This window comes from Thermobia domestica, chromosome 5 (genome assembly GCF_964235325.1).
Source record: "Thermobia domestica chromosome 5, izTheDome1.hap1.1, whole genome shotgun sequence".
NCBI lineage: Eukaryota > Metazoa > Arthropoda > Insecta > Zygentoma > Lepismatidae > Thermobia > Thermobia domestica.
The window spans coordinates 235691912-235709830 of NC_137458.1; the positions used below are offsets into that span (position 1 = coordinate 235691912).

At 36.4% G+C, this 17919-nt stretch overlaps 1 protein-coding gene across 4 annotated transcripts in view; it reads left to right on the plus strand.

The window, feature by feature from the left end:
• LOC145686460 (uncharacterized) overlaps positions 1–17919 on the plus strand; it is a 191521-nt gene that overhangs the window by 93023 nt on the left and 80579 nt on the right. For all 4 annotated transcript variants that reach the window (XM_081759782.1, XM_081759784.1, XM_081759785.1 and 1 more), the window contains exons 9-10: positions 8291–8412; positions 10759–10899. In XM_081759782.1, coding sequence (XP_081615908.1) covers positions 8291–8412; positions 10759–10899 — 263 coding nt within the window. The remainder of the gene's footprint in view (positions 1–8290; positions 8413–10758; positions 10900–17919) is intronic.

The following is a 17919-nucleotide window of genomic DNA, read 5'->3' on the forward strand; positions in this document are numbered from 1 at the left end:
ATTATTTGCGATAATATTATTTAATTTTATAAAATTCTGAAATGAAATTATTCTGTAGCCACGGAAAAAAAAATAATATTGTAATTTCAGAAAGAAGACTAGCATCATATCAGCTGACTTCTGTTAAGAATATACGCAATGTCTATTTACTTAAATATTTTAATTTCTAGATTACGTAGAATGTTGTAATTTTTGGAAAACCTTGGCTTCGGATCACTTTACCTAAATGTATGTTCATATGGGCTGGGGATTATATTTGCTCGGTGTTAATCAAAAAAGAAAGGTCAATCTCATAGAAACTAAATCACAAAATGCTTGAGTATCGACATGAATGACGGGTAGTACTAAATTTTGATACTAGGAGTTAACAACGATACGATCAACCCTTGAACCACTGAATGTGACCTTATACACGGAATTTTGATACTATATCACTCTCATTTCCTGACATTGCTATAAATCAGTATGATGGGTTTAGTTATTAATCGAATACGAAAATGTAAATAGCACATGATATACTGTCCACACTTAATTATTTCACACACTATTCCATCACTCAACTACAATTGTTACTAATAATACTACATTACACACATGCCACATCTATAATGACAGAATACATTAATACATGTTATAATACATACTAATCATTACTACTAACTCACATAAACAACACCCAAACTTTACCATATTAAATCGGCTCTATCGGTTTACGAAAGGAAAGGGAAAGAAAGAAACAGGGCCAATTGGCCCTTGTATTCACTAAATCACATTCTTAATTCAAACTGTTTAGTTAATGCCCAAACTCTTTATTGAAAAATATAGCCCCCTTTCCTGAAGGGAAAAGAACCTTATGACAACTATACGTTCAACCCATCCCTGCTGGAAGCTGTACCCCCAAGTTGGGAGTAAACAGGAGCCCTCTTGAAACTTTACACATGCATTATGATCATTATCCAAACTACAATGAAATTAAATACCGCCATGTTACTTCTAGATACGTAAAAAAAAATCACATTCACTACATACACGAACAGAAACGGCACCGGGACAGGCCTTACGTAACCCTAATAGGAATAATTTTCAGGATAAAAGATTTAAAGGGAGAAATACTACTCCTCCGAAACTGTTTATGGATCTTTAAGGACAACTAACAAACTGATGCACTTCACATGGTAGAACCTGTCCATCACTAATTATATCTCCAAAACATGGCGTCACTGACTTACACTTCCTATTTCAGCTTTTCAGTCCGGGTTTTTACTCTGAAATTTAGTAGATTATGGCTCCGTGGCTTCCTAGATGGTATTGATTCAACTATTAAACTAGATTTACCTTATTAATGCAGCTTTTCTAGCTAATTTCTACATTTTGCTGAGCTGGGAAAATCTGGGTCTGCTGTCTTCGGCTTCTTGGTGTAGTATATGGATGCTCGCGCGTTGATATGTCGCGTCGGTAACTGCACCAATCAAAACAAAGCTTTTTTGGCGGTGTAGCATTTGAAACGAATAAAAAATGGTAAAATCTGGATTAAACTAGATTTTAGACAGACATAGATATCTAAAAGGGGGTGAAGATAGGTCCAGACAATTCTGCCCAAATTTTAGATCGGTTAATTATTCCAAAATTTCAGTCCAATGGTGGGCCTATATTTCCGAATAGCACTGACACCGTGAGATTTGTAATCATCCGTTTAAAATATCCATATACGAGATTTATAATTAATTAATATATGAATAAAGACATTAATCCTCAAAAATATGATTCCTAATGAATTTTTACCATCTTCCATGTTGATTTGGAATAAGATAACGAACAAAGACATTAATTATATAAACAGAAAGAAATTTTTTGCTAAGTGGGAAGTACAGTCGGTGCAAAAAAATTCTGGCACCCTCCTATCAAAAATATCATTACATCAGATTGTAATGGTACATTACAATTTAAATATCTCCAAAAGTAATGACAAAGGCCAAATTCGACAAAAGGGTACAAGCGATCCCGAGGAAACTATGCATGCAGCTAGTAGACTTAAAATTAAGGAATACGTATTTTTCTTTTGTGCGGAAAAAACTCTTTGAAGGGGAGTAAGCCCGTTCCGAAATATTTTCCAAAAAGCTCTAAATCTCCAAAACCTCACAAACAATTTGCAGAAATTTCCAACATATATTTCTGGGGCCCGTATATCTTTCTATAACGAGCCAATGTATATGTCCCACTCATGGAGAAACTACACGTAAAAGAAAGAACTTCTGAAACGACATACGAATATCTTACATGTTAGTCTCACAGACAAGAAGCTGTTACAGTATCATTTACTGAACAAACAATGCGAGAGATATGTATTCTGAAGAACGGTTTCAAAGGTTGAGTGCATATAATTGGGCAGCAGAAGATATCAAACTGTATTATGAAATATGTATAATGTTATTTTTAGTAGCAAGCCTACGAGGTGGTCATGCTCATCGCTGCATATGATAAGTTTGAGCGATAGTAATTTTATCTGTATGTGCAAAACATATGACCGATAATTGACAAGGCGGTGTGCAATTATACTTATCTGGCCCTTGGCTTGTGCAATAACTTGTTTACTTGTGATAATGATACATGAATGCCACAAAAGAACAATTTAAGATAATGAGCCACACGTGCAAAATGAGATATCAGTATCTACCTTGTGTACATAAGTAATCAAAAAGTTAAGTACATTGCGTCAGATACTCATATGTGTATGATATAAATTCGTTGTTCCATCAGCATGTTAAAGAAGAGAAATCCAGCATGAATCCCGCTAACATTCTGCATTTACTGTTTGTTGCTTTTGAAGTGATACATCGACCAGAGTCGCCAATAACAGCACAGGAAAGAAATACAGCACGCATATTGCAATGCTTGCTGGAATACTGGATGGACGATATGGTTATGTTGGACACAGAAGAAATATTAACATTAGCAATTGAGAAGGACGACAGGGAAGAGAATACCGCCCAATATTCTCCTGTGGATGACGACATAGAAGAGTGCTTTGGCGGCACAACCATACATGGTCAAGGAGACATCACCTTTGCATACAAACAAAAGGCAGTCAACTACTGGAGAAGTGGTATTTAAAGACCGCTATCCCTTCGATCCGTACAAGCAAAATTTAGAAAGGTAACCTCAAAGCAGCAGCTAGAACACTGGGAAAAGCAAGTCATTGGTGGAGGAACACGGAAGGATAAGATATCGCAGGTATTTCAATACGTTCTTCGAGAATTCCAAGACGCTCGTGAAGCACACTTTCCAGTACACGATGTTGATCTACGACGATGGGCTCTGCAGGCCAGCAACAGATTTCACCTTCCATCATTTAACGCATCAAATACCTGTCTGTGAGGGTTTAAAACAACACACAAAATAGTATCGCGAAAGGTGACGAAATTTATATCTACGACACATACGTCTGAAGCTAAAGAGGACGTATTGAGAACCGTAAATGTCTTTATTGACAATGTAAAACACCATATTATCCAATTCAGCCCAGGTAATGTGTACAACTCCGATCAAAATGGTTTCCAACTAGAAATGCATGGCGGTCGCACCCTGGCTGCCCAGAGAATGAAGAAAGTGGAAACAGTTGTCCAATCCATGAGTGCGACAACATACAGTTATACAATACAACCGACCATTACTCACTGTTCTGAAGGAGCCAAATGTTGAGTTTGGCCCACGCGTGCACAATACTTTGTTCCGCCCCCGTAACGTATATCTTGCCGCCTCAAAATCAGGAAAACTCACAAAGGAACTTTATCGTCGTTGGCTAGAGCACGTGTATTTTTCTACAACACAGCGTCAAACAGTTCTTCTATTGGACGCTTGAAGTGGACATTGTGAAAATACCCTACACTCCATTGAACCGGAAGAGAAAAATACTGTGCTACTTACAATACCTCAAGGTTTAACTTGGAAGCTGCAACCACTAGATGTGTACTTTTTTCGCTTGTGGAAGACATTTGTGCGCCGCTTTTCGGACACGGTTATCTTACAACAGTCTGATATTAATTTGCATCTACGGGATAACATAATCAAACTACAATCTCTGACACAATCAATTCTCCTCTCCAAGATACAAAGATGTCATCAAATACGAGTGGTATCACATTGGCTATACAACAGACAAACCGGCACAATTTCAGACCCCAGCAGAGTTCTCCTTTTCCACGAATCACATCCCGACATGTGACATTTGTGGACAGGTTGCTGTGATTCGTTGTGGTTGGTGTAAGAGATCACTTTGTTTAAAGCATTTTTTGTGGAATATTATTATTGTGACACATTTGTTGCGTAAGATATTGTGTTTATCAAACTGTTGGTCTGTGTTATAAAGTGGTCGATAGTACTTGCAATATGTATTTCTTCATTGCACGTCTAACAAATGCCTTTATACTTTCATCCGAATTGTTTGTGATTATTTGTGGATTGTGACCTTTGTAAACTATTGGGATGAATTTGGTGGGGATGTGGCTCTCCTTGCAACAGTTTTTCCGCAGGAAATAGCAAATACGTATATTTTACCTGTATATCTAGTATGTACATACTCCTTTTTCTGCAAATTATTCCTATCCTTTTAGAGATTTCGAGTTTTTTTTTTCTAAATATTCCGGGAGGGGCTTAGGCACCTTCATAACGTTTTTCCGCAGAAACGAAACAATATGTGTTTCTTACTTTTAAGTCTAGTACTTGTATACGTAGTTTTCTTGGAATCGCTTGTGCCCTTTTTCGATTTTGGCCTTTGTCATTATTTTTGGAGATATTTGAGTAGAGGCCGTTCCTCCCCCTGCAACCATTTCCTCATACAAAAGAAAAATCCCATATTCTTTAATTTTCTATCTAGTATGTGTATACGCCTTTTTACAAATTGCTCATGTTCTTTTGGAGATTTCAAGCTTTTTTGAAAATACTTCGGGAGGGGCTTAGGCTTCTTCAAACCTTTTTTCCGCAGAAACGAAAAAATACGTATTTCTTACTTCACGAAATTCACTGTTGATGCAAAGGCCGATAGATAAGAAATGAGGGGCCGTAGGGCGAGCAGACTCGGGGGTCTGGGGGCAGAGCCCCCAGCTAGCCAAAGGCTGGTCTTCTATATAAATCGGAAGTGATAGAGATTGACCACTTACGGGCCATAAATCAAAAACTATAATAGCTAGCAACGAGGGTTTTCGGAAATTGATTCAACGGCTCTAGAAAATATACCTCTTCATCTCTGTCTGTCTATTGAAAATCGGAACTGGTAAAAATTTAATGCTATTTCCGGTTTCAATGTTGATTTTCATAGCGCAAAAACGATACGATATATATCGAAAAACAGTTCTCGATCGTTTTCTTCTTACACATATATTAACCATTTTGCAGTTCGCTACATATCACAAGAGGGTAAATCCTCTTTGATCTCTTTGTGAACTTTTGTTAGTTGATGCGACAAATAAGCGAGTTTACTTTACACTACGCAGTTCAAAACTACTTTTGTAAGATGAACACTTCCCTTAGTTAAAAGCAACATAGACAGATTTTCTGAAACTTTCGTACGTCGTTAGTTCCAATATGCCTCTAGAAGTAACTATTCTCGGAGATCTTGTAGTATAAATGAAATCTTTAAGATCTATGAAGAGAGAGAATTTGCTCTTATCTGCTGTCAATCTGCATTCCATCGGTTTCTTTATCTGCGGGGACAACCCAAAGTTCACGCACGTGACCTAGCGGGGGGCAGAGAATGAAAGAAACCTACCTGATTAGCCTCCTATCTGCTGTTCTGTGTTGTTGCAAAATGTGGGGCCATGTTTAAAACAGCTTTTATATGGAAGAAAATTAACTTTTAATTGGCGCGCTCTAATATTACCTTAGCAAGAAAAAGTAAAGTGAACATACAATATTAATACTAACAAACATTCGGACGAATTTTGAAATGTATAAAATAAATAGTTTTCATAATATTTTGGAAAGAAATATGCCATGTTATTATATAGGGAAATCCCAACGCATTCCGAGTGTTAGACATAGCCTTAATGGTGAAAAAGACAAGGTAAGACAAGACAAGACAAGTTTTCTACAGCTGTTTAATGCTAGTGTTACGAATAAGTTGCAATGCGAAGTGTTTCCAGTAGTATATCATTCAAAAATAAGTTCTTCGAGCACAAAGAAGTTTAAACTACATCATTTTTCAACCAGTCACACATCAAAAAGCGCAAAATGACATTCAGGGATGTAGGAATAATAATAATGTGAATTTCCAGTAGCATGAGAAGCAACAGAGATTACTGAAAATAGAGAGCATAATCCAAGTACATTTTGATGCGTAAATTATGATATTTTACAGATTAACATTTCACACCGTACTGTGACACATCGAAAAGTATTCATCTTTTTTAAACCACTGTACAATAAATCGAATTGAATTTTCGATAATAAAAGTTTAAGAAAAAAAGTATAAGTTTTCTTCCAAGGTGTTATCTCGTAACGGTTTTGTTGGTGATGTAGGCCCACCTGACATGTTACGTAGTCGACAGCACATTCAACCTAATGTTATGACAACACAGGCAACTCTACTCAAACCAAAGCATTAATATTTGATGTCAAGGTATTAACTGCTTAATTTTTAATTTATTAACCGTGTTTCATATGTAACTAGAAGACTGTTTTACGTAGTAAATGTGAACAATGTAAGATACATGGATGTTTTTAAGGAAGTGCACCAAAACCTGTGTATTAAACCTATTATCCATCCCGGCATTCTTTTAGTAGAGCTGAGGGAACCCTGAGAATAACAGTATGACGGGAATAAGGATTCTAACGCAGGATCTGACTACTATAGAGGAGAACGTAAACAACCTGAACAGTAATACATACTAATACAAGTAATACACAGGGAGATTATAAATGATTAACCGAGCTTGAAAGGGCTGTATTGAAAACTGTATAACAGATACAGTAACGAATGATACACGAAAATATACAGAAACTGTTCGTGTTTCATACATACTGTTACAAATGTTCAGTGTATGGCTTCCTTTTGTCATACATCACCCGAAGTTGTTGGTAATGGAGACACATGCAGTGTCTTTCACATACCCCCGAAAGAAAAAGTCACAAACTTCCAGATCGGGGAATCTAGGAGGTATGGGAAAGCGCTAAGTCATCTTCATCTTTAGCACAACGCCCAATCTAAAGACTTGGGAGTATATCATTCAAGTAGCGATGCACTTCAATGTCACCAATGCGACGGTACGGAATATAAAGTTATTGGAATTCTCTTTCATTGTGGAAACAAATACAACTATAGCGTATTGAAGAATGGCATACCCCTCACAGTGTTTCCTGCCTAGAAAAACGAAGCATACACATTTATTTTGACAGTACCGAAATACATTTACTTTTGAGGACTCATCTTCGTTTTGCGGTTAATCTTATTACTGAAATGGAATGTCGTCTCGTCACTAAACAGCAGAAGGTCAAGAAAATCATCATCCTCCAAAGAATGTTGCATAGAATTACAAAATTCATATCGTTTGACAAGGTCGTCCGGTATTAACATTGGCAATAACTGTTGCGGTTCGGTTTCAGTTGCAATAAAATTTGAAAAGTCTTCCAGACAGGTGGTTGCAGAATATCAAGTTCCCGACTGATGCACAGTATTGACTTCTGTATGCTACACACGAAACTCGCCCTAATTCGCTTCTTTGTTTCATCAGAAATGCTTGGACATCCTATGATTTTACTTTCACACATGGAGCAGTGTCCTTACACTGTTGATACCATCTCGGAATCCTTTGATGACCTGATGGTGCAGTTGCAAACTGTGTACGGAATGTACGGAATGTGTGCTGTATAGTAACAACGGAAAACACTTCTCATATTCCAAGTCAGAATACTTTCTGCTTCATAGACGCCATTATGCAAGGAAGGCTTCTGCTCCCATATGTCACTACAGGCAAAGGTTACGAATATAAGAAATTAACCTTTCAAATGTGAACAAATTATATGTAATAGTTTTCGACATATTTCACTTTGAAACCCAATGAATCATTGATAATAGGCTGTACTGTTACATATTATGTTGTACCTTGTTTCTAACGGATGTAAGTTTTCAGTTAATTTTCTCGTATATGTGTTATATTTTATAACATTATCATGATATAAAAGTGTATCACGTTATATACAATTCTTAATACGCTTTTTGTTTGTTTAGTTAGTATGTAATAATCATTAACAATTTGTAGTGATATTGTCGAAATGGAAATTGCTTTTATAATTGTAGGTCTTTCCCGATGTGCTTATCGTTCTCTTGGAACATAATGGTATGGCCTTATATGAATTGGACGATCAGTTAGGAAATCGATCGATTTGTGATATATATGGCCATACACATGAAGTTAACAGGTTTGTATATTTTCTTTTTCCGTTCTGCTCTTAAATATTTTGGTCAAAGTTTTTAACACTGTGATTCCTTTCAAATAGCAGCTAAATCTGTTTACCTTGGTACGATAGCTCAGTGGTAGAGCACTAACCTCTTGTGTGATAGATTTTTGTTCGGCTTCAGGCCATGTGAGTTTGTGGTGGACAACATCGTGTCCGTAAGTATTCCCGTTTCCTCCCAGGCTCTCATTCCTCTAATTCGTTCATGATCCAATCATTTTCATTAATAGAACCTGTTTCCTTTAGCCTAAAGGACAAAGCATGCTGTTTAAAACTAGAAGTTCCTGAATCTTCAATTAAGTTTACTTACTTGAATCAGCGTTGTAAACTTAAATACCTAAAGATTTGCAGTTAATGTCCGTTTTCAATACCGAAATTATATGACATGGATAGATCCAAGTTAATGTGGGATCCAACCATATAAACTCATATTGAAGATAAACTCATGTTGCAGAGAAACTTAGAGATCTCTTGCTCCAACCACTACCCATTTTCCCCCACACAGCTCTCGGGTAATCTTAGACAGCACGTGCGCTGTCGTTCCCTTCAATGTTGCCGTACTTCTGTAACACTTGTATGGATTCTATCGAAAGAAACAAAATTCAGCATTTTTTTTAAAAAAAAAAAGCAATGAATGGAAGATAAAATAAAGGGGAAACAGAGAGATGTGGCAACGTTGAGTTTTAGGTAATAGGGATCATAAATCTCGAACAAATATCGCCAAGAACAGCAGGGAGAGTTGTGAGGACTTTCCAGATTCCAGGAAAAAAGTATCTTTAAGTATGTCTGCTAGTATATATATATATATATATATATATATATATATAGTCAAATATCAATAGACAGTAATGACAATAGAACATAGGCGTCTCTATACGAGTAAGGTGAACTTCACACCCTCTTAGCTGTGACTACTGTAGTCTGGATTGAGAAAGAATACTGTTTATTTTTTTTCCATTACTGATTGTGAAACAGACCTTAGACCTTCCGATGAATGCACATTTTCATTAGAAGCGTAACTGAAATAAGAATTTAAAAAATTAAAAATAAAAATAGAAGTATGAGAGAAAGGAATGGATCGAAAAATATTAGAAAGAAAATTCGGATAGTTTAGCAAATAAGCTAAAATTTGAAATTTCGTACTTTAGTTATATCTAGATAAAAGGTAAATTAAATCATGTAAACGTAAACTTATACGATGGTTCTACACACAGTGTATAAATCCTCGTGCCTGGGAGGAAAATAAATCATAAAAGTCATACATAAACTTAAAAAAAAAAAATGCTAAAATATTATTTGTATTATGCAGCCTCTTCACAAACTGTGAAACTGGAGATCAGTCCATTATTTGAACCTGAAGTTCTGTAAATTATTCCTAATAATGTTCAAATATTATGTTCGATTTGGCCGTTGTTGCGTATGGTTATAAATACTAGGAGATATTGAGAATATGTTCAAATATTATGTTCAATTTGGACGTGTTACATACATATATAAATATTATGGTTACTTTACTTGAAAAGTGTCAAGAATTGTTTAAAATACAACAAAAATTTCTGTAAGGACAAGATCTCTTATTGACCCACTTCTTCATGCCCTATGCTTCGGAGTAGTTTCATCCATCTTCTGCTATTTTTCCGCTCTGCCTTCGGTCTTTTTTGATTCTTTTGATTTTTCGTAAAAAAAGAACAAATAATAATAATTAAAAATAGTCATAAGGACAATATATATTTGTACACATCAGTGAAACTCATCCGATCTTCTGAGAACTTGATGTGCTAGTAGGCCTTAGGGAAAATTTCTTAATCGCTATTTAGAGCTAAAATACGTGAAACAAACATGTTCTTAAACGTGTCTGAAATATAAAAAGGTGAATAATGAGACGGTTTGTTAGCTGTGGTAAATGCAGTGGGAGAAAACATTTAATTCGGTGAGACCGGAGTTTGAAGAAAGATTTCATTTTCAATATATTTTCTTAAGATTTTATTAAAGCATCATTATCATCATCATACTGCTACCACTACTACTAAAATAAAGTAATAATAATAATAATAATAATAATAATAATAATAATAATAATAAATATACTACATAGGTGCTAATGTTTTTAAGTCTTCTATTAGTTATTCTGTTAGACGTTATGTTTTCAAAGAATTGTAATGTGCTTTCAATATGTAAACAGAATACCCAATATTATCATTTCTTGCTAATTGTTAATTTTATATGAAGAACCCTATTATCAAAATCGTAATGCGTTTTGCATGTATTTAATTTCCTAATTATGCATTTAATAGTATGTTTACTTTGCAGCATTGACCATGCACTCCTACATGCTTCTGAGAAAGGAGACGTTTCGTGTGTGAAGGCTTTAATAGCATATGGAGCAAATCCGTGTTGTATATATAGAGGGAAAATGCCAATCCACAGAGCAATAGAAAATAAACATTCAAGGTAAGTGTTCTAAAATATAATTAAAATTGACCACAGTGTAGAAAACAGTCTAAGTAAAGGAAGAGGAGAAGTATTTTACAATAAATAAATAATTTCCTTCATTATTGTTTTTACTATATTCTTTTCCCCATAATTTTAGTTTAGTTTCATCATCAAAGTTCAACTGATTGAGTAACGGTTACTAGCAAAACTTGAAACATTTTGAATCTATATTTTCTTTTATAATTTTGTTTTTGTGTCGAGTGATCTGAGGTATAACATGCAGGTTTATGGAAATTGGATCCTCTGTTTTCAGAATGGATGAAAACTAAAACTGCGTTAATTATAAACTTCTTTTGTTATTTAATCATGATCATAATGTTTTTTACACTAATATATTAAATAAATACTAGTTCAAGAATAAATTTAAAGATTCTCAAAATACTTATTGCGACTTCATTATTTTAGATGTGGAGACGCGGAAATTCGGCTACTGCTGCCTGGCCGAGTGTGCTTTTTGTAAATTTTAGAACAAATTTTGCTTCTGTTCGCTAGGTGCTGTGACAAAAATAATTATAACGTTAGATGCAAGTAGCTGTTGTTAAAATTGATCGGACGTTTCTGAAAATCATATCAAATAAAACTTAAACCGAGTTGACTCAGCCACATAATCTCAATTAATGGCAGAGTTCCGACTTCAAGAGGAAGAGGAATGAAAGTGTTTGGCTGTGCTGGTTAGAAGACAAACTGAGTAGTGTAGTGTTTAGTACAACGATATGGAACCCGCAGACAAGGACTTAATTCTCGAGCCAGTCGCACTTTGTCACCCTTAGAATTTTATATGTGTGCCTTTATTTATTATGTATCGTATAAAAGAAAAAGAAGTAAGTAAAAAAATGTCCTGAAATGTTTCGTGAAGTGAAAACTGACAATATGGCTTGCCTACTGAAAGTTTGACATAATTGGACAACATACTTAAAATTTTTGACTTCACTCTTCATACAGCCTAAAGATTTACTATACCTACATAGACTGCATACGATATTTTTTCCATAAAATAACCAGCAAATTTTAGTTGATGTGGTCATGTGAGAATTTCTAATGATTGAATGCCAGGGCCGGTGATGTGGTCCTGTAGGCCAGTTCGTTTGGAGGAGAGATAGTGTACTGTTGAATGAACTATTGAGGGTTGATCTTATGTGATGTTCTCTGCACGGGATTCAAGTCTAGGGCGAGCTCCGAAATCCACTTTAATAGTACAACACATGACAGTTGCTTGGGAAAAAACGCTTTTTTCATAACTTTTGTTCATTTGGGTCCATCCAGGCATTGTCAGAATTATATCAGTAGAAAGCGCTAGTGAACCATTGCACCAATCAGTTGAATTGCTGCGTCAAGAGACTGGCGTGCTCTGGAGTATTGTTACCAGGAAAAGACAGCGACACTAAGTGAATACTCACGAAATATAGTCAAGTCGTGCAAAGTGAATAAGTCTGTTGGAAGAATGCGGGAAGAGTTCATCAAAGTGATTATGATCGTCCCAGAGCTGTTGGTCGGCTGTAGATAGATCAAAATGTAGAGACGTTCCACATGTGATGGGCGTATCAAAGACTGACATTTCCTGACTTCAGAAAGACTCTTTAGAGAAGAACAATTGTTCGTGTCTATGGCGGAAATTGTGGAAAGTTTGTTGGTTGATTTTTATTTTAGGTATCTTTTCAGCACCAAGGTTATGTGAGACGTGCACCTGCAACTTAACGGGGATCCGAACCATTTGAGCTCCCACCAGGAATCGAACCTGATTCTTCCACACTATAAGCGCGTGCTTTATCCATGTAACCATAAGGAGCTCAGTCGTCGAAGATGTGTAACAGTTTAAAAGATGTGTACATAGTCTAGTTAGTATAAATTAATCAATTTATAACTTCAGCCCAAATTGCTTATGCATTTGGCTATACTTATGATGTCCATATGTCCTCTAGAACCATTTCATGACAACTGATTAGTGTTCAGTTGTATGAATGGAAGCTAGTGTAGTGTGTTCCATTATCCCCACCCACCATTGTATCAAATTACGGTGATGTAGGGAACATTATGACAGGGACCAAGGAAGATGATTCAATCTATTGTTCTCAGATGAATCATGATTTTGTGTAACAAGTGATTCTGGACATCACAGAGTATGCAAAGAACGGGGAGAACGATATCATCCGCAGCACATCCGTAAATATGACAAGTTTTAGGTCCTGGAGCTATATGTTAGTCGGGGATACTGAAAAATAGATAGAACACCATTACATATCTTCGATACAGAATTCTTTACTGTAGAATGATATTCTATCAAAATCCTGAAAGGATATTTCCGTAATTTGTTTATATGAATGACAACGCGCGCCCACACAAAACTACTCAAAGGGCCGGGATTGATCAGTGGAAAAGCGTTCACCTCTGGTACATGGGGTCCTTGGTCCGATCTCAGCTCGCGCCAAGTGAACTTTGTGTTGGATAAACACTTATGCGGAGGTTTTCTCGGGGTTCTCCCGTTTCCTCTCACTTTCTTCGTTCCCCATTTCCTTCGTTTCTCATCATCATCGTCTCCTCTAGCCCAGCCGGCATATCCATGGGACGTAAGATATATATATATATATATATTTGTATAACAAAACTTATCCATTCTATAGAAATGCTGGAGAGTGATGGTATCAACCGTATGGATTGGTCAGCACATTCCTAAACCTTAGTCCCATCTTGTATGCCTACAATGCTCAGAAAGTGAGTTGCACATAGGAATTCACCGCTCCTGACCCTCAAAACTCTTCAAAAGTGCACTTAAGTAAACAAGAGGACAACACCCCAGGCTTTCCTGATGCTAAACAGATGCCGAACAGATGTGCTGTCCGAGGTGGCCATATGGCTTACTGATGTGATCAGAACTCTGCACTCATAGTAACTTGGAAGCATTTTATGTCATCTACTCATATTTGCTTTGCACCTCTGGTGTGAATGGTCCCTAGTTCGATACCTGGTCATTCGAGTTGGTGGTGGACAACATCTTTTTCGTAGGGTTATTCGAAGTTCTCCCCTTTGTTCCCACATTCTCATTTCACCAGCTCATAATAATTCACTTGCATTAAATCATTCATCTCATTTAGACTGAAGGGCATAGCCATGGATGTAGATTTACAAATTTCATTCCATTTTTTATATTGCTTTGCGTTTTTTTTTTTTTTTTTTTTTTGGTTTATCACTTCCCATTTCTTTGTAAGGAGAAGAATTCCAGCCATCTTTTGATAATAAAAGCTGGACCAATTAATATCGGTAATTGGATGTTCTCAATCTGTTTCCATAAGTTCTGGGCCAATTTGAATTGTTCCTAGCAATGGTCAAGCAGTGAGCGCCCGTTCTTCATAAACTCGATACTGTATTAGGACACAAAACCTCAAACTCTAATCATACGTGGTAACGAGTGAGGTCTAGTTATTGTTTGTAACCTGAAAAATATATAAAATGCATATTCATCAGTATTCAAATAAAACAGAGAAAGATGAAAATGAAAGATTCTAAATTTTACATTATTGAGCTATACTTAATTATTAGTTGAACCACGTTTCTTTCGTATCCCAAAGTCTCAATGAAAATTATAAGCCAAAGAGATACATCCTTAGCTTGAATTGAAATGTATTTGTGTGTTTGTGTGTGTGTGTGTGTGTGTGTGTATGTGTATGTGTTTCATAACAACACCGACAACGTTTGGGAGGTGATTCCTGACACCAAGGTAAGACAAAAAGTATAGACCAACCTGGGTGCACAAATGCTTCCTTTCGAAGTTATAGGCTGACGAAAATATGAAAAAATGAACTTTAAAGGTCCATAGCTCCAAAAGTATGGGACCTACCATAGTCGGGTCAAGACTTTACATAGGAACTAGTATATGCGCTATCCAAAAATAGATGTTTTAGAATCCTAAGATACTCACGCAACAATTTTTATAGAGGGAGTTTTGATACGGGCATTTAATTTGAAGTACTCACCAACTACCTCTATAAAAATTGTTGCGAAATTACCGCTGGATTCTGAAACATGTATTTTTGGATAGCGCACATACTAGTTCCTAAGTGAAATCTTGATCCGACTATGGTAGATCCCATAGTTTTGGATGGACATTTAAATTTCATTTTTCCATGTTTTCCGCAGCCTATAACTCCGAAAGGAAGCATTTGTGCACCCAAGTTGGTCTATACTTTTTGTCTTATCTTGGTGTCAGGAATCACCTCCAGATGTTGTCGGTGTGTTTTGAAACACCCTGTATATGTATTGAATATTGAATTACTGATTTTTTATTCGTCTTTTTAGTTCTATAGTTTTCTTTCAGTAATCTATTGTTTTCTTGTTTTTTAATGTAGCTCTTTGTTTCTTCAGCATCCCACAATTATGCTCCAAGGTTACGTGAAACAGTGATGACGAGATTTAATGAAATGGTGGAATGAAAAAGTGAGAGGGTAGGGAGAACCCCGAGAAGACTCACGAACACATGTTTGTCCACCACAAAGCTCACTTGGCGCGAGAGCTGGAATTAAACCAGGGACCCAGCGCAGGAGGTGAGCGCTCTACCATGAGCTACCATCGTTCCCTATTGTTGGTCGTAATATGGATGTTGTCTCAAGTGTTCAGAAGAAAATTTAAGGTTTCATACAACGGTTGATTTATTGATTATTCGAATTTTTCGTAAAGTGTTCAATTATACGAGTAGTACAGAATTTTAAGAAAACAACTGTATAAACACGTGATATAAGTTCTTACAGAAACGAAACTAATAATGATGGCTGTATGATTAATAAGGCAAAGGTTAGGAATGTTCGACCTTCAGATTCATAAAGCGTGGCCTTCTGGGCCTGTTGTGAAAAAGGCTAAATAAGAAATATTAATCTTCTTCATTATACACTGCTAAGGCTCAGATGAAATACCAGACAAGGTGTTTCGTTAAGTTTGTATTTGACTCAGATATAACGTACAAGAGGAAATATACAGTAGAAAAATCGAGTGCACATTAGTGTTGGAGCACGAAAATCGTTATTCATATGACTCAGGAAACAAGAGGCAATATGTGTACCTCTCGAAGTGCCCACGAAAACAGGCAAGACAACAACAGTAATTGTTCCCTAGTAAGATGTATGATCACTTCGAACAGTCAACACTGCCTTACACCAGTGTGACATGGATTCGATGAGATTGTCAATGTGTTCTAGCTGTGGAATGGTGGTTTAAGGTACTGGCCGAGCCGCAATTCGTCTGCCAAGCATTTTCTAGACAGGCTCAATGAGATTGAGATCTGGGGACTCACCAGAATAAAGCAGAAGAAAAGGTTACAGGATTTCATCCCTATACCCGTAAGCCGTCAAAGAGCCGTTTCGGATGATTGGAGCTCAGTATGCCCACCAGTGCTGATTCCTGCCCACACCTTAAGTCCACCACGATAATACTGGAATCTTTCTCGCACAAACATGGGATTGTTTTGTGTTTCACACTCCCTCCAGATCAAAACACATCGATTGCCAGGTTCCACATTGAATTGCGACTCGTCAGAGAACAAAACATGTCTCCATTCGTTGCGCCTCCACTCACGATATTCCTCCGCCCTTAATCTTTGATCAAAACGATGTCTTGCTGTCAATGGCACACATACCATAATCCTACATGTATAAAGGTCCTTTTCTCGAAGGCGATTGCGGGCCGTTTGCCTGTATGTTGGCGTGCTCTTGCTGTTTGGAAGGCTCGCTGCAGCAGAGTTGCATTCTGCCGCCGATTCCGTCGGGCTGTTAACAAGAGACAACGATCGTCTCTATCTGTAGTTACCCGTGGACGGCACTGTCCTCGTCTTCTTGGAACACTTCCAGTCGTTTGAAATTGAGTCCACAATCGGGAAATCACACTTTGTGTCACTCCAATTACATTTGACGCTCCCGCTGTGACTGGCCAGCTTTCAACCTTCCGATGCCAGTGATTCTGGCAATTCAAGCTGTTCAGCAATTTCACTACTTGGACTTGTCCCACACTGAATACTCAAACTGAAAACAGATGACTCCTGGAACTTGAATGTGTTGCCAGCGCGACATTACAAAACGCCCTCTGGCAGCAGTAGGTCATAGGTCACGTCTACAGGTGTGTGGAACGATGCTTTTCCACATTGTGCATTCATGCTACTCGATTGTACTCCTAACTGGATCAGTTAGTGTTGTTGCACTCTTTAGTAGGGTGTTTTAGGTGATTTGTCATCTGATCCTCTAATTGTTTTGAGCAGTGTAGTTTTGGAAATGTTCAGCAGTATTAATAATAATAATAATAATAATAATAAAAACTGACCAAACACTAGATATATATTAATAACATTTGTGTAACACATGTCTGATGAAGGCGATATTACATTGTCGAAACTGTTCTTAATATATATTTAGTGTTTAGACAGTTTCGTTTTATTAATACTGAAGAAATGTAAAATATACGAGAAATAAGTGTTGAGGATAACATAGTATAGTTTTATATTTTCACGTACATTATTAATATAACTAATAACTGTAAAATAACTATAAAAAGTAAGTCTATTCAAAAGTATCATATTAAGCCTTGTTGGGAAATCGGCATTGTTAATGTGGCCTTTAGAACTTAAAAGGTTCCTCACTCCTAGATAAAGTAAACTTGTACAGATTATTTATAAAATTACCTAAATACAGACTTAGGGCACATTTTCTATTAATTGAGGAAGTCCAAGAGCACAGAAAAACAGAAATAGTTTCCAGAGAATTTTCTAGTTTTGCTACAAATTCGTATTAAAATTTTGATAAAAGATAGAAAAATGTTAACTTCATCCACCTTGACTCTGGAACTATTACTCAAACTTTACTGACAAGAATATATACTTATTTTAAAATTGTAATAAATAAGTATATACTCTGGTCAGAACAGTGTTAATTATTTGAAGAAAGTATGCTTTTACATTCTCATAAAAAACAGATAATTTGCATATTTTCTGAAGACATTCGAGTT